The sequence below is a fragment of the Saimiri boliviensis genome, chromosome 17 (genome assembly GCF_048565385.1).
Source record: "Saimiri boliviensis isolate mSaiBol1 chromosome 17, mSaiBol1.pri, whole genome shotgun sequence".
Classification (NCBI taxonomy): Eukaryota; Metazoa; Chordata; class Mammalia; order Primates; family Cebidae; genus Saimiri; species Saimiri boliviensis.
Window position 1 is genome coordinate 17,187,810 of NC_133465.1, and position 27,941 is coordinate 17,215,750.

The 27,941-nt window shown below is 56.8% G+C and overlaps 1 protein-coding gene across 2 annotated transcripts; it reads right to left on the reverse strand.

Annotated features, from left to right (window-relative positions):
- Positions 1-1,080: 1,080 nt before the first annotated feature.
- On the reverse strand, positions 1,081-27,852 carry GRAP (GRB2 related adaptor protein). Of its 2 annotated transcripts, none has more exons than XM_003929280.4 (5): positions 27,511-27,852; positions 22,298-22,395; positions 16,482-16,604; positions 3,606-3,774; positions 1,081-1,266 (listed from the first exon to the last, which is right to left on the reverse strand). In XM_003929280.4, the coding sequence occupies exons 1-5, from the start codon at positions 27,586-27,588 to the stop codon at positions 1,081-1,083; spliced, it is 654 nt and encodes a 217-aa protein (XP_003929329.1). In that variant the 5' UTR covers positions 27,589-27,852. The 2 variants fall into 2 exon arrangements, with proteins under 2 accessions (XP_003929329.1, XP_074244364.1); XM_074388263.1 differs by lacking the exon at positions 27,511-27,852 and adding an exon at positions 22,812-27,500.
- Between the last annotated feature and the right edge of the window lie 89 nt (positions 27,853-27,941).

Here is a 27,941-nt window from a genome sequence, read left to right on the forward strand (position 1 = left end):
ATCCTCCCTCCACTCACCTGCTCTCAAATGCCAGAGGGAGCCTCCTCACCCTCCCTCCCTGCCCACCGTCCCCTCCACCATCGGCCTGGTGTTCAAAGCCTTTCCAAGTCCCACCTGACTTTTCCCACTCCCAAAGCTGCCCAGGTTCTGGGCAGGCCCTGCATACCCCTGACAGTGGCACATTCTCTGGAGGACCCTCCCATTCTCAGGTAGGGGCCATGCCCCCCCTGGGCAGCTCCCCCATTCAGGATCCTTTAGAACCTCTAAAACCCAGCTCTGGCCCCAACTTTCTGTCTGGCCTGTAGGTTTCTCAGCCTCCTGAGAGCTTGTCCGGGCAGAACCTGGGCCCAGACGAACAAGAGGGAGGGCAGCCAGGGTCTCCACGTGGCTGGGCCCAAGGCTTGGCTCTAGGGTTCATCTGTCCAACAGAAGGGCGTGCCTCCACCATCCCCACTGCCCGCCCCCTCCTCGGGCTCTCAGGGCCTCTCCCCCTGCGGTGGGGCGGGGTGCTCAGTACCCCGAGCGGAGCTGAAATCATGAGGCTGTTGAGGAGTTGGTGTCCACCTGGAGTCAGCCCAGTGAGTTTAGGTCAACAGCTGTGCAGTGTGTCCTTCGAGGCTGTGCCACCTCCCAACAGCCCTCACAACTTGAAGGGCCTTTTGAGGGAGGGGCAGGCAGGCCCAGGCGGTGGTCAGCCCAAGGCGAACCCACCCACCACGCCCAGCGTTCCTCAGGTTGAGCCTCCAGTGGGTGAAACCTGGGAGTCCTCAGCCTTCCATGGACAGGAAGAGGTGGGTGGGGCCTCCACAGACTCCGCCCTGCGGTGTCAGACAGCTGGCAGCCAATGGGAAGCAACCAGCCGGGAAGCCCCGGAGCCACCCTTGCTAGGTACCCCTTGCTGGGGGACCTGGGCCATCCCAGTTTGTGTGAAGCGGCAGGAGGCAGTTAGGGGCCCACGTTCAATCCAAGGCCTTCCACTGAGCCCCTTGTGACTGTTTGAGCAGGCTGGGGGTGTCCATGTCCTCTCTGGACCTCAGTTCCTAGAAAATGGCCCATTGGCCAGATTAGCTGCCTGGCTGCTCACAGGTGCACAGGCTGCACATAACTCCGTGGGAAATAGCCAACGCGTCCGCAGGACCGGCCCTGCCACCAGTGGGGGTCTGGTCGCTCCAGGACCTCAATGATGTCACCACGGCGGAAGCTGAGCTGTGAGGGATCCTGGGCCAAGAAGTCAAACTGGGCCTGGGCAAAGCAGGCCCCAGGTGACTGCAAGAGGAGGAAGTGGTTAGTAGGGTGCCTTCAGAAGCCCTGCCACCTGCCCTCCCTTGGAGGTGCCCGAGAGAACTGATTTGCCACAGGCAGGGAGGGGTCTCAGGGCAGCACTGCAATTGAACTTTAAATCCAGATCAGTGGCTGTGCCACCCCTGGGCCTCCTGCTGTCCACACCCCTGCCTGTCTGCTGTGCAGATGCTGCATCTACATAGAACACAGCTTTCCCAGCCGCCCAGCTGGGACCATAGGGCTGGTGGGTCAGGGGACCTGAGTCCTGGTCCTTAGGGTGGGTTTTGGTTGGGTCCCTGCTTCTCTTGAGGTCTTATTTCCCTGACTCTGCAGAAGCCATGATAGCTTTAGACTCCAGGCCACAAAGCCATGAGAGTGGGCCTCATAAACTGTAAAGTGGTGGTGTGCTGCTAACAGCCACTGAGGGAGAGAACTGTCACTCTGAGCTCTCAGGCTGGGGTTCCGGTCCCATCTATGCCCCATGTGCCCCATGTGTAGGTCCCTGCCCTTTGTGGAACTCAGTTTCCCCACCTGTGCATAGCAACTAGACAGGAGCGCTCTGCAGCACGCCTGCCCGGCGCCGTGACTATTGCACCAAGCACCCTGGTGCTGCCTGCCCACCAGGATCTCAGCTCTGAACCTGCAGAATCTCATCCAGGACAAGTGATAGGATCAGCAGAGAGGCTGTAATTAGCAGCTCTCTGCCCAGGAAGGAGGAGGTGTCATGGGTCCCAGGGGACTGAGGCAGCTCTGGAGTCACGCCACAGGGTGCGGGACCCCAGGGCCCGGGCCAGAGCGAGGTGGTGGGTGCAGGGGAGTGCTCAGTCACCCCCACCCCAGCTCCATCCTGGCTCCCTCGCATTTTCTGAGCAGAGCTGGCCCAGGCGGTTAACAGGGAAGAGGACGGAGATCTGGCAGACAGGGGCCACTGGGGAGAAGAAGCGCCTGAGACTGGCAGCTCACAGCAACCTGGGCACTCAGGGTCGGGCAGGGAAGGCCAACAGAGGAGGGGCTACTAAGGGTCTTGCAAGGAAGGCACTGTTTGACTTTCCTGGCATATCATACCCCAGGGCTCATCCTATTAAACAGAGGGGAGGCCGGGCGCGGTGGCTCAAGCCTGTAATCCCAGCACTTTGGGAGGCCGAGGTGGGTGGATCACGAGGTCAAGAGATCGAGACCAGCCTGGTCAACATGGTGAAACCCCGTCTCTACTAAAAATACAAAAAATTTAGCTGGGCATGGTGGCACGTGCCTGTGATCCCAGCTACTCAGGAGGCTGAGGCAGGAGAATTGCCTGAACCCGGGAGGCGGAGGTTGCGGTGAGCCGAGATCGTGCACTCCAGCCCGGGTAACAAGAGCGAAACTCCGTCTCAAAAAAAATAAAAAAAATAAAAAAAATAAATAAACAGAGGGGAAACTGAGGGGATGAACTGGCCTCTGATCACGTGGAAAGGTGGCAGGGAGGTGCTGGGAACAGGACGTGGCTGGAGCTTCTCTGCCGTGATTATCAGCCTTCCACCAGGCCTTGATCACACTCCCCATATCCTCTGCAGAGCCCAAGTTCAAATGTCCCAGGGTCATGACCTCCAGCCCTAGGCCTTGCCAATATCCCTGCTCCTGAAGAAAACAGCCTATTGGGCTATTAACCCCAGTGGCTCTTGTCGGCATCCTAATCAGCTTAGGAGCTGGCCCTTGGGGCCATTTGATGAAAGGGCTGTCTGGCAAATTGCTGTTAATTGTGAGGTCCAGGGGTTGATGACCCCCACTCCTCACCCAGTGGCCAGCCGCCCACGAGCACTGAGCTGCCGCACACCCAAAGTCAACTCTTCTGGAAGCAGAAACCAGGACTAAGCTTACCAGGTAGGTGTCCTTGGATGAGTCATGCACTCTCTGAGCCTCAGTTTCCTCATCTGTACAATGGGCACGATGAGACTCCCAGACTACAGAGACTCACTCAGTGTGTGGTACCCAGTAGGTTCAGCAGGGGTCTGTGCCTTCCTTCACTCAATGAACATTTATTGAGCACCTACTGTGCGCCACACACTATTCTAGGAGCTGAGAACAAGCTAGACGGTTTGTCCCCATGGGATTTTCTTTCTGTCCTCTGCTTTTCTTTCCCTCTTCGTCTTTCCCACCCTTGCGACTCTCACCCCAGCCACCACCAGGATATACCTTCGAAGCCTGGGCCGGACCCCTCCTGTAATACCAGACTGCTGGAAAAGGGAGGCCAGGCCTGTGCTTGGCCTCGGCATCAGCGTCTCCCCTGCTCCAGAAGGCAGGAGATGCAGAGAGGCTCCGGCGGGCCAGCCCCCACCCGCCCCTACCTTAAGCAGGGGCTCCTCGTCTCGCAGGAAGATCTGCCGCTTCTTGGCGATGGTGGTGGTGCGGTAGAAGTCGACCAGCTCGTTGAGGGAGTTGAACTTCTCCTCCCATAGGAAGTACTTCCCCGAGGCCTCGCGCAGCACCTTGAAGTGCTGCACCTGGTCTCCATAGCTAGGGGAAAGGCCCCGGGGCCGCGTCAGACCGTGGCGGCCCAGCCCGGCTGGCCCAGGGGCTCTCCCGTCTCACTACCATCTTGACTCAGGGCGGGACCTGAAGTCAGATGAGGTGCAGGTGGGACAGGCCCCACCGAGCCAGCTCCACAGGAGGTCTGGGGCGCCCCATCTGACAGTGGAATACAGGGGTTAAGGGTGTGGCTCTGAACCAGGCCACCTTCTCACTATGTGACCTCATGCAAGTCTCTCGACTTCTCTGACCCTCCATTTCCTCACGATGACACCATCTCTGTGCTGGACAGGTGCACAGTGACTCCGGCATACTGGCAACGTGGAATGAGTGGCTCTGAGTGCGTGGGGATCAGAGAGCGTCTCCTTCGCATCTCTTCGCCGTTCCCCTCCACTTGGACATTCTCCCAGCTTCCCTGCTCCTCCCAGTCCCACAGTCCCTTGGGGAGCAGGTCCTAGACTCATCCTGACTCAGACCACAGCCTCCTGGTGTGAGAGGAGCTCAGACACATTGGATGTCTCATGTGCTCCCCCTCCCAAGAACCTTCTATGGCTTCTCCCTCGGCCTCAGGGTAAACTCCAACACCTCAGCCTCAAGATCTGGCTCACTTACATGTCCAGCTTCATTTCCTTTATATCCTCCCCGATGAAGCAAACAGGCTCCTTTCTCTCTCATTCCCAGTCTGTGCCCAGCCTTCCAGCCCACGGCCGCCAAATCACCCCAAGTATCTTCTAGCCCAGTGGAGGAGAGAGCGTGCTCTTCCAAACTGGCCAGGGCAGAGCCTGTCCTGGCTGGGACCAGGCAGAAGGACCTAACTGGAGCCTCTCACACTCGGCATGTCCCACCCAGGATGGGCCCTGTGGGGCTGTGACTGGACGCAGTGCGGCTGTGGGTCAAGACCTCGGCAGACATGACTCCGGCACCGGCCCGCTGTGCTGTGGGGGTGGCTGGCCTGCTCACTGCCCAGGAGGAGCATACTGGGCCCTGGGGTTTAGTCTCTCCACCGGTCATCCCTGGGGCAGCTTGCTGCCTTATTGATGTTTTAAGATTAAAGACAAAGAGACTGGTCACAGTGGCTCGCGCCTGTAATCCCAGCACTTTGAGAGGCCGAGGCGGGTGGATCACCTCAGGTTGGGAGTTCGAAACCATCCTGGCCAACATGGTGAAACCCCGTCTCTACTAAAAATACAAAAATTAGCTGGATATGGGGGTGACAAAGTGAGACTCCATCTCAAAAAAAAAAAAAAAAAAAGAGGCTGGGCGCGGTGGCTCACGCCTGTAATCCCAGCACTTTGGGAGGCCAAGGTGGGCAGATCACCTGAGGTCAGGAGTTCAAGACCAGAGCCTGACCAACTTGGAGAAACCCCATCTCTACTAAAAATACAAAATTAGCCGGGCGTGGTGGCGGGTGCCTGTAATCCCAGCTACTCGGGAGGCTGAGGCAGGAGAATCGCTTGAACCCAGGAGGCGGAGGTTGCAGTGAGTGGAGATAGTACCGTTGTACTCCAGCCTGGGCAACAAAAGCAAAACTCTGTCTCAAAAAAAAAAAAAAAGGTTTAAGATTTAAGATAAAGAAGCCTGGAGAGATGGCTCATGCCTTTAATCCTAGCATTTTGGGAAGCCAAGCTGGGCAAATCACAAGGTCAGGAGTTCAAGACCAGCCTGGCCAACATGGTGAAACCCCATCTCTACTAAAGATGCAAAAACTTGGCTTGGCATAGTGGCAGGCGCCTGTAATCCCAGCTACTAGGGAGATTGAGGCAGGAGAATTGCTTGAACCCAGGAGGCAGAGGTGACAGTGAGCCAAGATAGTGCCTGTAATCCCAGCTACTCGGGAGGCTGAGGCAGGAGAATTGCCTGAACCCAGGAGGCGGAGGTTGCGGTGAGCCGAGATCGCACCATTGCACTCCAGCCTGGGTAACAAGAGCGAAACTCCGTCTCAAAAAAAAAAACAAAAAACAAAAAACAAAAAACCAAAAAACTTTAAGATAAAGATGTGTTCAAGGTTCCCAGCCTCTGGTCTGGATGAGGGGTAGGGCAAAATGGGATTTCCCTTACTCCATTCCAGTCAAGGGGTCCAGACCACTTCTAAACCTACCTCCAGGCTTTTGCACAGAGTATGTCCTCCAGCTGGAAGGAATTGTTCCTTTTTTTTTCCTTTGAGATGGAGTCTCCCTCTGTCACCCAGGCTGGAGTGCAGTGGCACGATCGTGGCTCACTGCGACCTCCAAGCCTTCCAGGTTCAAGTGACTCTCCTGCCTCAGCCTCCTGAGTAGCTGGGACAACATGCATGCTCCACCATGCCCGGCTAATTTTTGTATTTTTAGTAGAGACGCGGTTTCACCAGGTTGGTCAGGCTGGCTTGAACTCCTGACCTCAGATGATCTGCTTGCCTCGGCTTCCCAAAGTGCTGGGATTATAGGCGTGAGCTACTGCACCCGGTCAGGAATTTTTCTTGAACTCCTACTCATGCCTCAGTGGGGAAACTGAGGCCCTGAGTGCAGCCGTGACCTGCCCAGAGCCACACAGAGAGAAAGGTCAGAGCTGGGGCCACATCTGACTTCACATATGTAAAATGTTGCCTAATGTGCTCACGATTGGTTATTATCACATAACAATAGCAATAATAATTATTCCAATTATGATATTACTATTGTCCCAGAGCTCATCATTCCAAGTTCATATCTGCTCTGCCGTGTTGCTACCAGCGCTGTGACCCCTGCAGGAGGCCCTCCTCCCTCCCTGCCCGCCCTCTCTGCCTAGCCAAACCTTAGCCACCCTCCCCAGCTCTACAGCCAGCCTTCCTGGACTTATACCCCAGCCCACCTCTCCAGGCCTCTGTGTCCTGGCCTGCCAAATGTGGACATTGGTGCACTCCTTGCAAGGGAGCTGAGAGGCCTGGAACCCAGGGGCTGTGCGGGTGCTGCCAACAGAGCTGCCCTGGGCCCACCTGGCTGGGCTGGGGGCTGTGGGGAGAACACGGAACAGCCCCAGCTCCCGACCAGAAAGAACACAGTTCAGGAGCCCAAGGGAGGGTATCTGTTCAGTGTCTGGCAGAGCTGAGAGCTGGGAAAGCCTGGGACCCTGTGAACGGGGTGAGTTAGAGCAGGGACACAGGACAGCCACTGGGAGGTAGTGCCCCTCAGCCTCCTGAGCCACAGGCTAGGGACCATTCTGTTCACATTTGGGCTAAATGAGATCCAATTACCAGTCCAAAGCACTTGATGGTGTGTGTGCGCGTGCGCACACACACACACACACACACCTCCTGGGCTGCAAATTAAAATCTGGTTAAACAATTTGGTTGTAATACATTTGCAAGCTGGGGTTCGCCCACAGCATGAGTTCTTTCAGGCCTGTGGTTCTCCTGAACAAGAGGGTGGTCTGTCACCCCAGCTGCTCAGATCTGCTGCTCCGTGTCCTTTCCCTGCCTGTGGTTTAGTTTCTCCATCTGTCACCCTTGGGGCGGCTTGCTGCCTTCTTGATGTTTTAAGATGAAAGATTTAAGATAAAGATGTGTTCGAGGTTCCCACTCTCTGATCTGGGTGAGGAGTGGGGCAAAATGGGATTCCCCCTACGCTATCCCGGTCACGGGGTCTTTTTTTTGAGACAGAGTTTCCCTTTTGTTTCCCAGACTGGAGTGCAATGGCTTGATCTTGGCTCACCGCAATCTCCGCCTCCTAGGTTCAAGCGATTACCTTGCCTCAGCCTCCTGACTAGCTGGGATTACAGGTGCTTACCACCATGCTCAGCTAATCTTTGCATTTTTAGTAGAGATGGGGTTTCAGCATGTTGTCCAGGCTGGTCTCAAAGTCCTGACCTCAGGTGATCTGCCCACCTCGGCCTCCCAAAGTGCTCGGATTACAGGCGTGAGCCACAGCTCCCGGCCCCAAATGACTTCTAAATACTCCTCCCGGCATTTGCACACAGTATGTCCTCCAGCTGGAAGGAATTTTTCTTGAACTCCTACTCATGCCTCAAGGCCCAGATAAAACAGCCCATCCTCTGAGAGCTGCGTCAGACCCCATCACTCAGAGTCAGAGCCTTCTTGTGTCCCTCAGCCCCTCTCACAGTCTTCTTGCAACTTTCTATTCGTAAGGACTTGCATATGAGATGCTAAAAAGGCAGGGAGGCAGGAGTGGACCCTGAAGGTCAGGTCTCGCTGGGACTCAGTGAATGGAGCATCACTGCCCAAGCCTCAGGACCTCACTGTGATGCTTTGTTCTTGAAACCCTCTGCTATTGGCTCTGAACTGGGATTGCAGCCTGCCAGGTGTTCTGACCCTGACCTTGGGGTTGCTGACCCATGGCTCTGAGATGCATCTGGTCCAGTTCTCCGCGTGAGAACAGAGGCTCTGGACAGGTGGAGCAATGGTCCCCAAACCTGAGACAAAGCTGCTCCCGTGCCGTCAGCGGGCCTCATTCCCAGTGACTCAGCCACTTGTGTTGCCAGCTCTGGGACCTGTGTCCATGTGCTCATGACGCCCAGGCGGGTATGCAGGAGGACAGGTGTCTCCCGCCCTGTCTGGGCTACTGAAGCCTCCCAGAGAGAGGCTTCCGAGAGGCAACCTCTGAGCCCCATGACTCCCCAGTACCACGTGCTAACCAGCCCAGGGTTTACTGGACTCTGGCCGTGGTGCACAGGGAGGAGCACTGCTCCAAGCAGCAGAGTGACAGCGACCCACAGCCGGGCAGGCCAGAAGCCTGGAGACAGGGGTCCCAATGGCTCCGCCTCTGGGGCACTGGGTTCCCAGGCAGAAGGCCCTGACTCCCTGTTGGCCCCGAGGAGGGGCCTGCATACAGGTGGCCCCACTCCCCTGGGTGAGGGAACAGAAAAGATGGGGTGGGTTTGAAAAGGATTTCAACCCCAAACAACAGCAACTTTGAATTTTATGGTACTTGAAGTTCATCTTTAGACACTTGACAGAAAGTTATCTGGAGCAGTTCTCTGACCATATAGGAGTCAGGGAGTGGAGGGCCGGAGATAAGGGAAAGGGAGCCAGGAGCCCAGGAATTCTAGGGCTTTCCAACTTGGGAATTGGAGAATTCTCAAATCTGGTAAACACACATGTGCCAGCCCCTGCCTAGTCTGTGTGTGGCACACACTAGGTGCTCAGGAAATGGGCAATCTCATCCCTTCTCCCACCTGGTCCAAATGTCCTGTTTGACAGCAGAGGACGCTGAGGCTTGGGTGCAGCCCCTCCTGCGAAGCCGGCCGCTGCCTGAGGCCACGTGGGGCTGCCTCCGTCTCCCACCTCCAGTGCTCAGTCACCCTCTCCCAGCCTGGCCTGTTTCTCCAGCCTCGCTGGGCTCTTGCTCATGGCCCTCACCAGGAATCATGCCTTTTCCCTTTTCTCTGTCTAGTCTTGGCCTTAACCATCCTTCAAGGCCCAGGCAGAGCCTCAAAGCACTTGAGAACGCCTCCGACTGGGGCTTCCCTCTGGAGCCTCTCCAGACTCCACTCCACTTCCCTTCCCAAGGCCTGTGGGAACTTCAGGGCTTGTGGGAGGAACTGCATCTGAGTCCGAATGGCCCCGGAACCCGGAGGGCTGGATCCAGGGCAGCCAGCGATGCTGCACGAGCCTCCCAGAGCCGGAGGAGGGAGGGGCGCTGGGGCTGTGGGCCTGTGCTGGGGCCAGGAGGGTGGCTGGAGCCGTTCGCTCCAGTGGGCAGTGCTTGGGGTGTGAGAGCGTCTCCACTGTGTCTGAGCGTGCGTTCCTGGCATGCTTGTGTGTTTGTGTCTGTGTGTGTCTCCCACTCTGGGGAGTCACTGTTATGTGCAAGTCTCTCACTGAGCAGTCATGGGTGTCTTTGTCTCTTTGTGCGATCTCTACATCCACCTACCCAGGGGGACAGGGGCTAGGCTGGCCCCTGGGCTGTCTGAAAAACCCCAAGGGACCAAGTCAGGCCTAATGCCGGCAGCAGCCAGTCCTGCCCAGCGAGTTTTTCTGGCCTGGTGGCAGTAGCAGGAGCAGCAGCAGCAGCAAAGGTAACAGTGTCCGCCCGGAGAGGAAAAACAAGACTGGGGAGGGGGCAGGAGCCCTAGGTACCCCCACTACCCCAACCGGGGCCTGTGGACCTGCAGAGCCACCTGGACGCTGAGTCCCTGCCAGGCGGTCTCCATCAGGCATGGTCCCTCTCTGGCCTCAGTTGGCCCAAAAGGAGGGGTGGACAGATTGTTCAGCAGCAGACAGGATCTAGAGGGAAGCTGGCCTTGGGAGGGTGCAGACAGACTCCTGCTGGGTTGTTGGAGCTCAGAGAGGACAGACCAGGTCTGTTAGGGCACAGAGGTCGGTGGGCACCAGCTCTAAGTTCCTTGCTGTGTGGCCATGGGGAGGCTGCTACGCCTCCTGCTTCCGTCTCCTTCCTGCAAGCAGGGCTCCTGGGGATCGTGCATGTTTCCTCACTTTCTCCCTGTCCCTGCCTGCAGTCAGCCCCTTCCTCGTAACATTGCACCCCCACCCTTTCCTGCTTCATTTTCTCCAAAGCCTTGGTCATTGTGTAAGCTTTTATATCATTTCCTAATCGCTTATTGTCTGTCACCCAGTAGCACTCAAGCACTTGAGGGACAGAGAGCTTTGTCCTATTTAGTTAGTGGCTGAATCCCAGCCCCCGAGATTCACAGCAGGAGCTCAGAGACCAGACGGGCAGGGCAAACACATGTGCATTGACTCCAGGGTACCTCTGGCTAGAAAAAGGCAAATACGTCACTTGGGAACAAACTGTCATTTATGGCGGAATTGTCCACAGTAGCTTAGGCAGGAGTGTGGCGCAAAAGTTAGGCAGCCCAGACACGGCACGCCAGCCTTGGTCCCTGGCCTGCTGTCCGCCAGCTCAGACATGCTCCCTGGAGGAGGAGGGAGACAGCCCTTTGTAAACTCGTAAAGGGCAGCGAGCTGTGGCCACGGTTGCTCTGGGAGGCAGCATGAGGCCCATAAACCCACCTCTGACAGCTTTACAGGGCTTGGCATGAATATGCTGGCGATGCCATTCGTACTGGCATCAGAGTTCCCAAGCGCCAATCAGCGAGGGCGGAAGAGCTCTTACAAATTGGCCAGGCTGTTGCTTTCCTAGATGGCCATCGGGTCACCTGGCTTCCCAGCGTCCGGGCTCCCTGCCTCCCTGCGCCGCTGCCTCTTCTCTAAGAGCCTTGGATTCATGGACAGGGGTGGGGGGCTGCTTTCCAGGCCAGAAGGGGCTCCCTAATCCCTCCCCAGCATGGTGTGTGGTCCTTGGGGGCTTAATATAATTATGATAACTGGAACTTATCATGTGCCAGTCATCATACAAAACATGCTACATAGCTGTCCATTTTACAGATGAAGAAACTGAGGCTCAGAGGACTAACTTGCCCAGGATGATACAGCCAGCCGCTAGCAGGTGTCAGAGCTGACTGCTGCTCAAAATGTCATGCTCTTAGCCACATGCCCCATGTGAGTCTCAGCTTCCTACTCTGACCCCTGCTTGGTGGCTGTCCAAGGACCACTGAAAGGCCCCATGACAGATGATGGACAGAGTGGGAGCAGGACCCAGGAGCCCAGGCCCAGGCAGGGAAAAACCAAGGATCAAGGGCACCACCTGTTGGTGCTGTGTGCAAACCGCAGCCAGCTGAGCCCAGGAAGCTCCTGACGGTTCTGACTTGGGCACACTTGGCCAGCATGCCTTGGTTTGGAAAGGGCTGGAGGGCACAGGATTTCTCTGAGGGACGCTTCCAGATCCTTTCCAAGGAAACATCGGTGCCGGCTCGCCTGCTCAAGAACTGCTCCCTAGGGCTGTCCATCTTCCCTCTTGGTCAGAAAACACATTGTTATCCAAACACACCCCTCGCTTCCCTCCTCTAGGTCTCTGCTCACGCTGTTCCCCGTGCCTGGCAAATCATCTACTCTCTTTGTGCACCAAACTTCTATTCATGCTTTAGAGCCCAACTAAGATGTCACCTCCTCCCTGGTGCCTTCACTAGATGGAATGTATCCACTGTCATTGAATTTCATTTATTCATTTGCTCATCATAGAGACCCCTGGCCCAGGCTGTGACCATTTCTCCTGTTCCAGTCCTGCCTTGTGGTTCTCACACAGCTGATGCTCAATAAATGTGTGCTGAACAAACTCACAAGCCCGGGGTGTTCAGGTCTGATCACGTGCGTGTGCACAGGTGGCTGCACTTACAGAAAGGAGCCTGAAGAGGGCAGCACACCGGGGCGCTAATGTAGAGGGCGAGGCCGCATGATTTGTTAGAGGGAGAAGGAGGGCTGAGGGCGGGCCGGCTCCTCCCCCTCAACTCCGGCCCCAGGTATGGTTTGAGTCCCCTGTGCCCCCACTTTGCTGGGTGACCTTGGGCTTTGGGGTTGGTTCCAGGAGCCACTCAGAGCCAGGCTAGGCCGCCTGGCAGACGCCATTCTTGGGAGATGACTAGGCCCTGGACAGCCAACATTTGGAAGAAGCTGCAGCTTCCCAGGGCTGCAGGGAAATGGGGGCTGGGCTGGGGGGTGGGGGTGGGCCCGAGGGGACTCCAGGCTCCAGGTGCCTACACTATCCTGGGGGTGGGCAGTCAGGGCCAGGAACGCACAGTAACCCTCCAGCGCGCGCGCACACGTACATATTTTTTTTTTTTTTTTTTTTGAGACGGAGTTTCGCTCTTGTTACCCAGGCTGGAGTGCAATGGCGCGATCTCGGCTCACCGCAACCTCTGCCTCCTGGGTTCAGGCAATTCTCTTGCCTCAGCCTCCTGAGTAGCTGGGATTACAGGCATGCGCCACCATGCCCAGCTAATTTTTTGTATTTTTAGTAGAGACGGGGTTTCACCATGTTGACCAGGATGGTCTCGATCTCTCGACCTCGTGATCCACCCGCCTCGGCCTCCCAAAGTGCTGGGATTACAGGCTTGAGCCACCGCGCCCGGCCTTAGTGCTTGAATTTTTAAGATAGAGAAATAGAGGCTCAGAGGGGGGCACAAGCCCTTCCTGACCCTCAGGATCACCAGTCTGCCCTGCCCCCAGGAGAAAAGGGAAGGGAACAAGGCTGATGGCTGGTTCCACCAACTGGGGGGGGCGAGGGGTGAGTGGGGGGCTGTGACCCCTCAGACGTCTGCCTCCCTGATATGGTTTGGATGTTTGTCCCCTTTAAATCTCACGTTGAAACCGGACTCCCAGTTAGAAGTGGGGCCCGGTGGGAGGTGTTTGGGTCATGGGACAGCCCCTCATCAGTGGCTCTTTGCAGTAATGAGTAAGGTCTGGTCGTTGAAAACAGGCTGGCACCTCCCTCCCCACTTGCCCCCTGACTCCCCCTGTGACATGCTGGCTCTCCTTCCCCATCCACCATGCGTAAAAGCTTCCTGCAGCCTCACCAGAGACAGATGCCGGTGCTGCGCTTCCTATATAGCCTGCAGAACACCAAGTCAACACCAAGTCAAATGAACACCTTTTCCTGATAAATTACCCAGCCTCAGGTGTTCCTTTTTTTTTTTTTTTTTTTTTTTTTGAGACGGAGTTTCGCTCTTGTTACCCAGGCTGGAGTGCAATGGCGCGATCTCGGCTCACCGCAACCTCCGCCTCCTGGGTTCAGGCAATTCTCCTGCCTCAGCGTCCTGAATAGCTGGGATTACAGGCGTGCACCACCATGCCCAGCTATTTTTTGTATTTTTAATAGAGACGGGGTTTCACCATGTTGACCAGGATGGTCTCGATCTCTTGACCTCATGATCCACCTGCCTCGGCCTCCCAAAGTGCTGGGATTACAGGCGTGAGCCACCATGCCCGGCCCTCCTTTTTTTTTTTTTTTTTAATGGAGTTTTGTGCTGGAGTGCAATGGCACAATCTCAGGTCACTGTAACCTCTGCCTCCCGGGTTCAAGCAATTCTCCCACCTCAGCCTCCTGAGTAGTTGGGATTACAGGCATGCGTTACCACACTTGGCAAATTTTGTATTTTAAGTAGAGACGGTGTTTCTCCATGTTGGTCAGGCTGGTCTTGAACTCCTGACCTCAGGTGATCTGCCTGCCTCAGCTTCCCAAAGTCCTGGGATTACAGGCATGAGCCACCGTGCCCGGCTAGGCGTTCCTTTATCACAACAATAAATGAGCCACCTTCCTGACCATAGTCTCCCTCGGTGCCTCCGGGTCCAGAGGAGCTCACCACCCTTCAGGGCCAGCATCGGATGTGCTGAGCCCACACAGTGAACAGCTTGTTACAAAATGGGCCGGATGAACACGGGGGAGCCACAGGGACCCCGAAGAGCCTGGAAGGCATCAGGTGGGGATGCTTTTCCCTCAGCAGGAGCCCTCATGGGCCATTACTGCCCAGCCTGTTTGAATCTGCCTTCATTTGCCTCTTTGGAATCCTCTGACCCCAAGCCCATCACGCTTCCTTCTCCACATCCAGACCCAGTGTTGGCTGTTGATGCGGGCCTGTATTGCTTTGTCCTTTACTTATTTTTATTTTTTGAGACAGAGTCTCACTCCATCACCCAGGCTGGAGTGCAGTGGCAAAATCTCAGCTCACTGCAGCCTCTGACTCCTGGGTTCAAGTGATTCTCATGTCTCAGCCTCCCGAGTAGCTGGAACTACAGGTGTACGCCACCACGCCCTGCTAGTTTTTGTATTTTTAGTAGAGACAGAGTTTCACCATGTTGGCCAGGCTGGTCTTGAACTCCTGACCTCAAGTGATCTGCCTGCCTCGGACTCCCGAAGTGCTGGGATTACAGGCATGAGCCACCTCACCTGGCCTTCTTCAACCTTTAGAAGATCATGAGAGGCCACGCTGCCCTTCTCTCAGGCCACCCTTTGCTTCATTCCTTCCTTCCGACCGGCCTCTTTGCCACCCCATCCTAACTCCAATGGTGACACTAAAAGCTGGCAGGGTGAGCACCTCCTCTGTTCCATGCTTTGTGCCCACAGCAGCCCTGAGAGTTGGCATTGCTGGTGGCCCCGCACATGCGTCCACGCTTGGGCCCAGCCACTTCTCTGTGTCCCTGCAGTCCCTACCTCTATAGTTCCAGAGGCCGTCACCTCCTGCCTGACTCCCCACTGGCCTCCCTGCAGCCACGCCCTCCCCCCGCAGCACCCTCCCGCCGCCCGGACACTTCTTTCTCCTCACAGCTGCCAGAGGCATCTGCTAAAAATGGAGTCCAGCTGTGCGCAGTGGCTCATGCCTATAATGAGGTCTTTGGGAGGCCGAGGCAGGTGGATCACCTGAGATCGGGAGCTGGAGACCAGCCTGGCCAACCTGGTGAAACCCTGTCTCTACTAAAAATATAAAAATTAGCATAGTGGGCGCCTGTAATTCCGGCTACTCTGGAGGCTGAGGCAGGAGAATCGCTTGAACCAGGGAGGCGGAGGTTGCAGTGAGCCAAAATCGCGCCACTGCACTCCAGCCTGGGCGACAAGAGCAAAACTCCATCTCAAAAAAAAAAAAAAGGAATCCAGTCACATCTCTCCCTTGCTCAAGACCCTCCATGGCTCCCTTTCACTCTGAGAGAAAACTGGCTTCCTTTTAGGCCCTCCGTGATGACTGGATGTGGCTGGAACTCAGCCCCTGCCCTTCACTGACTCCGCTCCAGCCACACCACCTCCTCTGGGTTCCTAAACGCCCCAAGCTCATTCCTACCTCAGGGTCTTTGCAAACGCTGTTCCCTTTGCCTGGAAGCCCCTCCTCCCAGGTCCTCCTCATCCTGGGCACCTGGGAAGCCTCCACCTCCTGGTTCAGATCTTTCGGCCATGCCACCTCCTCAGAGCCCTTTCCTGACCGCCTTGGTTCGTTCTGTCTTCACGTGCTTTCTTGTTCACTCACGAAGACTAAAACTCACAACAGCAGCAGCTACGTTTTTCCCCACGTGGTTTCCCCAACCGCGAGAGCATCCTGGCACATGGCACGTAGTCAATAAATACTCCTTAAACTAATGCGTCTGGATTCTACTCTTCCAGGCTGAGTAGGAAGGACAGAGATCAGTCAGGAGCTGACCATGGCTCTCCCCACCCCAATTCCTGCTGCTACCTTCCAGCCGGATTCCTCCATCACCCCTGTGTGGCCTTTGGGATGGGGTTCCGTGCTGCCCATGGCTGAGGACCCCCCTAATCCAGTGCCAGATGTTCCCCAGCACAGCCACCCTGCCTCCCTGCCAGGAACTATTCTAATTGCTTTAAATATACCAAGTCATTTATTCCATACAATAGCCTATTTTACGTGTGAGGAAACAGGCACAGAGAAGGTAAGTGACTCGCCCAAGCTTACACAGCCAGGAAGTGGCAGAAGCAGCATTCGAACCCAGGCAGCCTGGCCTTAGGGTACATCTTCCCAACTACATCACAGAGGGTGAGACCCTGTCCCAAGCACATCCTGGACATGCCCTGGGCACTTCAGCGCTCTCCTGCCCCCGGTATCTATCCACATCACCCTGGACATCGCCCCTTCCTGATAAAGAATCTAGGATGCTCCTATGCTCGTCGAATAAAGCCTAGACCCTGAGGCCTTGCACAGCTGGCCTGAGCCTGCCTTCCCAACACACCCCACTGCTCTGGGCTGCACCCCGGGGTGCCCAGACCACCGCCTGTCTCCAGGCCTCTGCCCGGGCTTCTCCCTCTGCAGGGATGCCATCCCTCTGCCCTCATTCCAGGAGACCATCCCAGGCTTCAAGGCTCAACTCATATGCTGCCCCTCCACCCGCCCACCCTCCTCTGCACACCCCCTCAAGGGCCAGAACTCACTTCACAGAGACGGAGAACTCCCCTGGGGAACTCTCGCTCTCCCGGATCAGGAAGGCTCCCAGATGGTTCCGCTTCATCAGAATCTCTTCGGCCAGCTGCCGGGAAATCCTGCCCGAGTACCACCTGTGGAGAGAGGGAGCCAGTGAAGGCTGTGGGAAACCAGGCTCTCAGCCAGCCTCTCACCATGTGCCAGGCGTTCAACGTCTGAGACAAGGGAGAGGTGACTGCACCCATTTTACAGATGGGAAAACTGAGGCACAGAGAGGCGACACAATATACCCAAAATCACACAGCAGAAGCAGGCAGGAGCTGGAACACAATCTCAGCATTTAGCTCCTGAGACCAGCCTATCCTACCAGCAAACACACACCCTTATGGAAACAGAAAAGTCATACTCCAGTGAGCCACAACCCAGCCAAGCTCAGTCTCACTTTCCCTTTGAGATGGCAGATTCTTTTTTTTTTTTTTTCTTTTTTTTTTTTTTTGAGACGGAGTTTCGCTCTTGTTACCCAGGCTGGAGTGGCGCGATCTCGGCTCACCGCAACCTCCGCCTCCTGGGTTCAGGCAATTCTCCTGCCTCAGCCTCCTGAGTAGCTGGGATTACAGGCACGCGCCACCATGCCCAGCTAATTTTTTTGTATTTTTAGTAGAGACGGGGTTTCACCATGTTGAGCAGGATGGTCTCGATCTCTTGACCTCGTGATCCACCCGCCTCGGCCTCCCAAAGTGCTGGGATTACAGGCTTGAGCCACCGCACCCGGCTGAGATGGCAGATTCTTTAAAGCCAAAAAATAAATCAGGCTCGGTGCTACGTGACTGTAGTCCAGCTACTTGGGAGGCTGAGATGGGAGGATCACTTGAGGCCAAGAATTTGAGCCCAGCCTGGGGAATACAGTGAGACACCCCCCCCACCCCCATTCCTAAAAAACACAAGTCAAAAAATATAAAAACAGATGACAAAAATCATAGTAGCTTTGATCTAGTGAGGAAATACCTCTCTCTGTACCCGTTGCACAGACTCGTGCCACCTAGATTTTTCCACATGTCCAGGCTCCTTTTCCTGCTGAGTAAACAGAACTGGGCATGCAGAAGGTGCCTGGCAAATGCTTAGACTCTTGCAAGACCCCCAGGGTTTGGCAGTGAAACTCCTCTTCCAGTCCTGCTGATCTTGCTGTGTGGCTCCTGGTGGCCTCTTCAGGAATTAGCCACTGCTATAGGCTGACTCTGTGTCCCCCAGAAATTCAAATATTGAAACCTAATCCCCCATGTGACAGTAGTTAGAGGTGGGGCCGTGATTAGAGGTTGGGCGGTGATTTGGAGCCCCCGTGAATGGGATTGGTGCCCTTATGAGAGACCCCAGAGAGCTCACTTGCCTCTCTGCCCTGAGGACACAGCTAAAAGACACAGCCTCACCAGACCCGAATCAGCTGGCGCCTTGATCTTGAACTTCAACCTCCAGAACAGTAAGCAGCAAACGTCTGGGTTCACAAGCCACCCAGTGGATGGCGTTCCGCGACAGCAGCCTGCAGGACTAAAATACCCCCATCGGAGGGGCTGGCTGGTCTCTAACTGGCTTTCCTAGCTCCAGTGTGTTAGTCCAGCTTTGGCTCTGACCCCTTTATTGTTCAGATGGGGAAACTGAGGCCCAGAGCAGCCGGAAGCCTCACGGTGGGATTATGACAGACTGTTTCCCCACACTGCTTCCACAAATGCTCCCTGAGTCAGGCTGAGCTTGGCGCAGGTGGTGGAAGCCGGGCGGGGCTTTTCCTGTTGTCTCCGAGGCTGATGAGCCCTCGGGCTGAGTGCAGAAGGCTGCGGTGCCGCTAGTGTCCTGGCCGTGTCCCTGGGCGGCCTCGGCAGGATGAAGGCTACTCAGCACAGACCTCAGGGCTTTTGTTCTGCTGACAGACATACTTGGCCTGGATTCAGGGCAGGCTGAGGCCCCCAGGAACAGTCTGACTCCAAGTGGTGACTGATGGGGCATCGGGGTAGGCACCCCAGCAGCCGGCCCTCCTGAGGGATGACTCTGAGCTGCACGTTCTGTGCTGTCTCCAGCTGGCGCCGATCGCCAGCCGGATGGAGCTCCAGTTGTCCCCAGCAGCGATGACGCCGGCAGCACACCCCCCTGGCTTCCCCACTTCACCGTCCTCTTCCCCACGGCTAAATAAATTCCTTGTTCTCAGGCTCCTGTCTCAGCGATGGTTTCCGGAGAAGCCCGATCCCCTGGACATGAGCTTCTAGACCACTGCTGCCCGCAAACGAACGGGCCCCTCGGCCCTGTCACGGTGACTTTCCTCCTGGGAGGGGACGTGGGGAAGGTAGCTGCTGGGTATGGGGCTCAGGGCAACCATCCGGAGAGCCAGCCTGGGTCTTCTGGGGTTTGGAAACCTGAAGGCAGGTGCCCAGTCAACCTGGGTGTCTCAAGGCCGGAGGTGAATGCCACAGGCTGCAGCAGGAGGGGGGCACAGGGGGCCCAGGGTTGGGGTGACCAGGGAGGGGAGCGGCCGAGAGCTCCTCCACCAGGAAGCCCCCAGCTCCGTTCTGGAACAGTGCCCAGTGTGGCCCAGGGCGGGAGTTTCCTGAGGGGCCACGTTTCTTCGAAGAACCCACAAAACCCCACAGGTGGCATCAGTACGTGGGTGGCTGCTTCCCTCAGAGAGTGTCGAAATCACACCCTCTCAGAAGTCTCCCACATCCCCTGCCAGGCCCGCCCCCACCATGGCTTGACAGCTGGAGGCAGGAAGAGGAAAGTACTTCCTGAAACCCCCAGGGCCCGGCTCCTTCCCCCCACCAGTGTCACTACATCTGTGGCCACCTGGAATCTTCCCTGTCTTACTGATGTGGAAACTGAGGCCCAGATAGGGGCAGAGATGCCCCCACACCCCATGAGATTGCATAGCAAGTGCATGGCCTGGGACCCTCCCCATCCCCACGGTTGTTTTTTCTTTTCTTTCTTTCTTTCTTTTTTTTTTTTTAAGACGGAGTTTTGCTCTTGTTGCCCAGGCTAGAGTGCAATGGAGCAATCTCAGCTCACCACAACCTCTGTCTCCTGGGTTCAGCAATTCTCCCCCCTCAGCCTCCCAAGTGGCTGGGATTACACCATTGCACACGCATGCACCACCACGCTCAGCTAATTATTGGTATTTTTAGTAGATACAGGGTTTCTCCATGTTGGTCAGGCTGGTCCCAAACTCCTGACCTCAGGTGACCCGCCGGCCTTGGCCCCACAAAGTGCTGGGATTACAGACATGAGCCATGGTGCCTGGCCCCCCCACAGCTGTTCTTATGAGCTTCCCCAGTGCCCTCCAGGGCATCCCAGCCCAGGGCCATGCCACACAGCTACAATCCTGCTCTATCTCGTGCCAGCTGTGAGATCCTGGAGAGTCGCTTAACCTCTCTGTGCCTCTATCTGCTTATCTGAAAGATGGCGATGGTGGTGCCCAGCTCATAGGGCCTTGGGAGAATGAATGGGCTGCTGCTCGAGGGTGTTGCTGCTCCTCCCACACATGCCCTGCCAGGCTTGTCTCTGCCTGCCCTGCAGACTTCTACTGGAACTCCCAGGCCCAGCAGGCCACAGCCTTCCTCTAGGAAGCCATCCCTGACACCCACAGGCCGTGAGGCTGGGGCAGGTGCCACTGTGGCCCCTGCTGATGGGGCTGGCTCTGGAGCACTTGGTGTAGATTGTGCCTCCCCCAGGGGCTCCTGGGGTTGACAGGGGGTGCTCAGGGAAGGAGAGGGCCTGGCCTAGGCACGAGGCCTACCTCGGAACTTCTGAGGCCCCAGCCCTTCCTCTGCCCCTGCATCCTGGGACCTTTGTGAGCTGAGTCAGGTGCGGAGCTGGAGTTTCCCCGTAGCTATTTTGGGAGCAGAGCAGGTGCTGAGGTTAGCCGAGGACACACCTGGGCACCGTTTCAGGCAGGTTAGTCAGGGCCTGACCCCATCCCTGTTCTGTCCCAGACACAAGTGGCCAGAGATGACCCCAGAGGCACAGGAGGCTAGAACCTTCCATGGCTCCCAACTGCCCTGCTAGAGTCTTGCTTCGACCACTGGCGTCCCCGCAACAGGCCTGGTGGTGCACTGCCATCTTTTCTCATCTTGCCTCCCCTGCCTGAGCAAATGCGACCCTCTCAGCAGCTGCGGGCCGAACAGCCTTCCTTCCAGCCAATGCCAGGCCATTTCTTCTACCTGAAGGCCCTTCCCTGACAGCTCGGTCCAGGAGACTGCTCCCTGCCGTGCTCTCTGGTCTGTCTGGATGTGCCCTTGGCTTCCAGGGGCCTGGGGCCTGGCTCCAACTTGTGGCCCTGGGTGGGATTCTCTCCGTCTCTCTCCCTCTTTACACACTCCCCTCCTCCTCCCCTTTAATTGACAGAAAGACCCCAAAAACCTGCCCAGTGTCACATAGCCATGAGGGACATAGCAGGGCCTGGAACCCAGGAGCTGCAGCCTCGGTGGGGGAAGCTGGGAGTGCCTGGGGCCCTGACGACCTGGGTGGGAGGGGCCTCGCCCAGCACAGGAAGCTGGAGGTGGTGGCAGCTTTGGAACTAACTTAAAAAGAGATAAAGAGGAAATACCTTTCAGGCCCCACCCTGGCCCTGAACCTCCTTCCCCTCCCACCCCACAGCCACACACACATCTCAGCTCCCAAACTGTCCCTCCAGCCTGCCTGGCCCTGTCACCTGTCTCCACATCTGATTGAATCTTACCCTAACACCTCCACGGCTCCCCACATGGCTTGGCATTTGAGATCCTCCTGCCAGTGCCACATGCCACAGGTTCTCTCTCATTGCTTTCCCTTTGCTCATCCTGACCCTCTCCCAGGGACACCTTTCTCTTTTTCTACTTAACCAACTCCTACACATCCTTCAAAACCTCACTCATTGCCACCTCTTCTGAGAAGCCTTCCCTGGGAAATCACCTTAATGCTCGCTGTCTTCCCAGGTAGTATGTCCTTTATGTTGTCTTTCTCCCCCAGAATACGGCTGCTCTGACCCCTTGTGCCTCCAGCATCACCCAGGCTGGGCCCCCTGGAGCTGTGGCCAGCGTTTAGTGAATGACTAAGTGGCTGTGTCTCTGGGCTGCCTCAGCCGTCATTTAAAGTGTATCCGATTAGTTCGCATAGATTTCTCGGGCCCCATGCCTGTTCTGGAGCCATTCTCGGGGCAGCAGTGTTGACTGCCACCCGCCCAGAGCCCAACCTGGGACGTCCCTAGGCCGGCAGGTCCCAGGCCCCAGGATAGCTGGGCCACAGCCCCAACTCCTGCTCCACCCTAGTCCTATCTTTTTTTATACCCCCTCTCCCTCCACCCTGGTCCCAGACTCTGCTCCGCCGATGTGAGTCCCCCGACACCCTACAGGCAGCGCCTACAGGATCTGCTTCCTGGCCCGCCCCCTACCCAGCCCCCCGCCAGGGCCAGACTAGCTCTCAACAAGAGCTCTAGAACCTTCCACAGTCTGAACAGATTGGAGTGTCGGCCCTCCTGGGGTTACAGATAGGGAAACTGAGGAACAGAGAGCAGGGACCTGCCTGAGGCCGCACAGCAGCCAGTGGCCCAACCAGCTGAAAGTCCAGGGCCTTGTCCTCTCTCGGGGACCTCCTGGCATCCTCTGGTGCTCAGGTCCTCAGGTGGAGGCCTGGGCTTGCCCTGACTCTGCCCCCACTCCGGGCAAGTCCTCAGAACTTAGTATCCTGTGCCTGCCCAGGCTGGAGGCGTCTGTGGAGCCTGGGGGCTTCAGACAGATGGACAGAGGCCCCGGCGTGAGAGGGTCCCATGGCAAGAGAGAGCGAGCCTCGGGACGGGGTGGGGGGGTCCACTCACGGGTGGGGCTTGACTCGGATGTAGTTCTTGGGAATAAACCCCTCGACGCCCCGGAGCTCGGCCTTGTACCAGTTCTGGTCATCCTCCATGTTCAGGATCTGTGGGCAGGAGACACAAGCCCGCACCGTCACCGGAAAGAACCACCGTCACCCACGGCGATCCCACTGCACGCCAGGCCCCGGGTGGGCTTCACCTGCACCGGCTTCTGCACCTACTCACAGAGAAGGGCTGGGGGCCTGGGCTGGGACCTGCCCATAGTCACAAGGGCTGAGTTAGGCTCTGGTCCCGCAGCCCGGCCCACTCCCAGCCCCAGGGCAGCCCCCCCTCAGGCCATCTGCTGACTCCAAGGGAGGCGCGTCGGGGACTCGGGACTCATCAGAGGTTTGGGGTGGCTGGACCAGACTCTCAGGAGCTGCCACCGGGAGCCCTGCAGACCACGGGGTTTGGGGGAACAGAAGTGGGGACCTGACTCCCTTCCTGGACTGTGCCCCTGAGTCTGGGAGGCCCGCCGCACCTGGATGCCATGCACCGAGCCTTGGGGTGAAGGTCGCGGGGTCCAGCCTGAGCACTGCCACCAGCGGTCACCTAGGGTCCCTCGCGTTTAAACAGCTCAGGGGTGACAATTCAGTGGGGGGATTTCAGGCTCTGGGAAGCAGACAAGGGGGTGCTTTGGTCTGAGACACGCTGCTTCTCAGCCCTGGCATGGCCTGCTTGGTCACACGGGCTGCTCTTCAGAGCCCCCGTCATCCCACAGCTGGGCCCAGAGGAACTGAAATAGCAGGAGCGGGGGTGGCAGTCCCTGAGGGGAAGCAACCAAGCGACTGAGGTGGGGCCGGGCCGGGCCCGGGAGGGAGGGGCATGGCACGAGGTGGGGCTCCTTCCTCCATTCCCTGAGCACGCCTTCCGTGTGTCCCTCGGATTCTCATACAGACCCCCAAGGTCAACATCATCAAATGCTATTTTACAGTTGATGAAACTAAGGCCCAGAGAGGGGAAGTGACTTGGCCAAGGCCACACAGCAGGAGAGAGGCAGATCCAGTTTGGTCAGCCAGGACTCTGAGGCCGGGGGTCATTGGCTCACTGGGGGGGTCCCGTCCCACCAATTTTCACCTCCAGTCCTCTCTGTCTCTGGACCCCAGCTTGAGGGGACATCTCTCCTGTCAGTTCTGGAGCAGGCTCCATCTCAGCTCCATCCTTTGGGGGGTACTTGTTGAGATAAAAAATTGGGTATGGGGCGCCAAAAGCTCAGGGCAGGCCAGGACCGGCATCCGCTCCAGCAGTGAGATTCTCCCAAGAGGAGCTGGGTTGGCGTCCTAGGGCCAGGCCTGAGGCCCCACCCTCACAGGTGGCCGCCGCAACCCCATCCCTGCCCCTGCTGTGTCCGCCAGGCCAGGCTGGCTCAGCCCCTTCCTTCCTGCCCCTGCAGCCTGGGCCAGGTCAGCAGCCCCAGGGGTGAACGGAAGCAGGTGGCTGACTCAGGGAAACTTTCACTCAACGCAAAACAAAACAGGCCATGCTCACGACTGTAATCCAGGACTTTGGGAGGCCGAGGGGGACGGACCACCTGAGGTCAGGAATTTGAGACTAGCCTTGCCAACATGGTGAAACCCTGTCTACTAAAAATACAAAAAATTAGCCAGGTATAGTAGAGGAGCCTATAATCTCAGCTTCTCAGGAGGCTGAGGCAGGAGAATCATTTGAACCCAGCAGGTGGAGGCTGTGAGCTGACATCACGCCACTGCACTCCAGCCTGGGCAACAGAGTGAGACTCTATCTTGACAAAACCAAACAAAACGAAACAACTCCCCCAGTCTAAGGAGAAAATGAGGGCCGGTAGGCCACACGCCACAGCCATGGATTCCAGGAGGATGCCCGGGAGCCTGGGGCTCCAGAACATTCTGTCTGCTTCTGACTCTGTGCCTTGGCCTCAGTGTTCTCATCTATGCAATGGGCGCATTTATGGCCTGGCCTGCGTGTGGCGGTGTAGACATGGGATGGAATATACCTCATGCGATCCCTGCTTCGTTTTATCTCCTTGTCATCTGCACTCAGAGGACCCAGGAATGTCCTGTTGGCTACATTAGCTGATTTCTTTTTTCTTTTTTTTTTTTTTTTGAGATGGAGTCTCACTTTGTCGCCAGGCTGGAGTGCAGTAGTGTGACCTCAACTCACTGCAACCTCTGCCTCCCGGGTTCAAGCGATTCTCCCATTGCAGCCTCCCAAGTAACTGGGACTACAGGCACATGCCACCATGCCCGGCTAATTTTTGTATTTTTAGTAGAGACAGGGTTTTACCATGCTGGCCAGGCTGGTCTCGATCTCTTGACCTCACATGAGCTGATTTCTTACTGTGAACATTGTTCAGAAGCCCCAGACCCTCTGAGACCCGGGAATTCTCACAGGGGAGGGAGGCCAACTCTGAAGGAGCGCCACTGCTCAAGGTGAAAGGCAGCCCTTGACCTGCCCCGAGCCTTGGCCCTGCGGTCCCACTTCACTGTCCCAGCCTGATGCAGTTTCTGCTTGACAGCACCCACTGTGTGCCAGGCACCCCATGACAGAGCAGGGAACAAGGAGCTCACATTCCAGCGGGCAGAGACAGACCACAGACAAGGGAAGATAAAGATAGGCCAGGCAGTTCAATGTAGCCGTGAGTGCTGTGAGAAACAGACATCAGGTGACAGATGGAGAATGTCTGGCTGGGTGGGAGCAGGGACAGTGTCCACACGGGATGGGCGGGGTGGTCCAGAAAGGCCTCTCTGAAGAGGTGACACGGGAGCTGAGACCCAAATTACAAGGAACCAGTGGTAAGAAAATGTCAGGAACGGCTGGGTGCGGTGGTTCATGCCTATGATCCCAGCATTTTGGGAGGCTGAGGAGGGCAGATCACGAGATCAGGAGATTGAGACCATCCTGGCCAACATGATGAAACCCCATCTCCACAAAAATACAAAAAAACTAGCCATGCGTGGTGGCGGGCGCCTGTAGTCCCAGCTACTTGGGAGGCTGAGGCAGGAGAATCGCTTGAACCCAGGAGGTGGAGGTTGCGGTGAGCCGAGATCACACCACTGCACTCCAGCCTGGCAACAGAGTAAGCCTCTGAGAAAGAAAGAGAGAAAGAGAGAGACAGAGAGAAAAGGAAGGAAAGAAGGAAGGAAGGAAGGAGAGAGAGAAAGGAAAAGAAAAAGAAAAGAAAGAAAGAAAAAGAAAGAAAAGAAAGAAAGAAAGAAAAAGCAAGCAAGCAAGCATAGGGAACAGTGTCCCTGGCAGAGGGAAAAACCAGTGCCAAGGCCATGAAGTGGGGACAAGCTGTGTCCCTGAAACAAAAAGGAGGCCAGGGTGTCTGGAGCTGAGGGAGGGAGGGGCAGGTGTCATGAGAGGGACAGGGGAGGGCCAGGCTTTGAGTCATGGCCCTGCTCAAGGCCAGGGGAGTGCCGATGGAGGCCTGGGCAGGAAGAGGGGCTTCAGGTTTCGAACAAGACAATGAGGAGCAGCAGAAAGCAGATGCGGGAGCCCCGGCTGGCTGAGCTGGGTCTGGGCCGTCGCCCTTTCCCATGGAGATGTCAAGGTGACAAGGGCTTCCTGAGTCTGGGTCTCGGCGTCCAGGCTGCTAGTGGGGAGATGGCAGTGAAGCCACCACCCACATGCTCCTCCAGCTGGCCACGGCAGGGGCATGCCGTGCACCCAGACAAGCCTGGCCCATCAGGGAGGGGGCTTTTGTTCCAGGGAGGTGACGTTTGGGGTCATTTGTCCAGAGTGAGTCTATGAGCCACTGAGTTTTCAACCAAGACCAAGGTTGAGATTTGAAGAACGGGCTTCGCTGCCCACTCCTCCAGGCTGGACTTGCTCTGCAGGCAGGCGGGGCAGCGGCGGGAGATGACCCACAGGGAGCGCTGGACAAGAAGACAGGATGGTCACGGAGCTCAGCCTTCAACCCAGCCACCTGATCCCTCCAAGCCCGGCTCCGTGCCCGCTGCGCGCCCTGCTCCCTCCCAACACCAAACCTGGGTCTGAAGACCTTGAGGTGCTCTCAGATGAGAAACCAAGACTTGGACCCCTGCAGAGGGCCATGCCTGTGCTCGCAGCCCCGGTGCTCAGCCTGCGCCTGTCCCCATCTGGCCACATGTCCACGAGGTCCACAGCCAGTACTGCAGTGACCCCAGGTGCCAGCACCCCAACATAGAGAAGGAGGAGTTGCTCCTTCTCCTCTGGACCCCAACCCCCAGCCAAGCGCAGACCAAGAGCAGGTTCTAGTCAAAGGCACACAGCTTCAAAACCGAATCCATACCAAGCAGTTCATGTCGCCTCCCTGTGCCTCAGTTTAGTCACCTGTGCAATGGGGTGCCAGTCCCCATTGCTTAAATGGGACATGGGACGTGCTGCTGAGTTCAGGGCCTGGCTATAGCGGGGTGATGTGCTTGAAGCTTGTGGCCAAGAGCAGCGCCCTGGGCTCAGCGTGGAGGGGCATCCAGTCTGACGCCTGTTGCTCCAGCGGGGAGACTGAGGCCCAGGGAAAGGCAGTGACTTCCTTAGTGTGGTTTCGTGGTGGCTCCAGTGCACAAGGCTTGGCATGGCCAGTCGCAGAATCCTGGGCCTGGCTTTCACATGCAAACCTTAAGCAAGGACATTTCCAGAGACAGATTCCACAGGCCCATCTGTCTAGACTGTCCTGGAAGGCTGCAATATCTGTCAAAAGCGGCCCAGCCAGGGAGAAATGAACTACAGTATGACTCTATTTTCCCTTTTCTCCACACTACTGGGAAGCTCATCCTTGACACTTTCATCATAGCTATTTTAGCCCTACTAGGTGAGCGTGTGTACTTCTTTCTTTCCTAAGACCTCTCTTCCCTCTTGCTCCCTCTGTCCTTCATTCCCATATTCTGTCTGCCTCTCTCTCTAGCTGTCATTCTCTCCCCTTCTCAATAATTTTCATTTCAAACATTTTCCTGGGAAGCTGAGGGTTGAACTAACTCCGGCCAGACACTGTGGTAATATCTCATTGAATCCTCACAGTAGCCCCAAAGGAGGGCCATTAGTTATCTCCCCATTTCCCAGATGGAGAAACTGAGGCTCCAAGGGAGGAGGTGGCTTGTCCAGAGTCACACAGCCAATAACTGGAGAGGCTGGGCCTGTCTCTCAGTGGCCACTGTCTGCTTAGGATGGTCCCAGGCCCCTACCCCATGTGGGGCCAACTCAGCTGGTTCCAGCCCCCCTACCTTGAGTGTGTCTCCCTTGTTGAAGGCCAGCTCGTCGCTCTCTGTGGCCTGAAAGCTGTACAGGGCCACGGACTCCATGCTGCTGCTCCAGGCTGCAGCAGCCGGGCTCGGAGCTGGGCCGACAGCTTCCTGCTTCCTCTGCAGTCAAGGACCGTCTTCCTTTGTTCTGAGTGCGTGTTTGTTCTTTTGAAGTTGAGACTGAAACTGCCCCTGATGGGGGAGAAACAGGAAACAGAGACATGTCACAGAACAGAGAGGGCTTGTGAGCCAGCTCGGTACCTACCTCAGCCCCCAGGTATCAGGAATGGCGCCGGGGGAGTCTCCCTGAAGCTCTGGGAGTGGGGCCCCCTTGTGCCCACGTTCCGTCATCTGTAAAGTGGAGGTGTCTGGAGGAGTGGCAAAGCTGTCCTGCTGGCTCGGGCTCTGAGTCT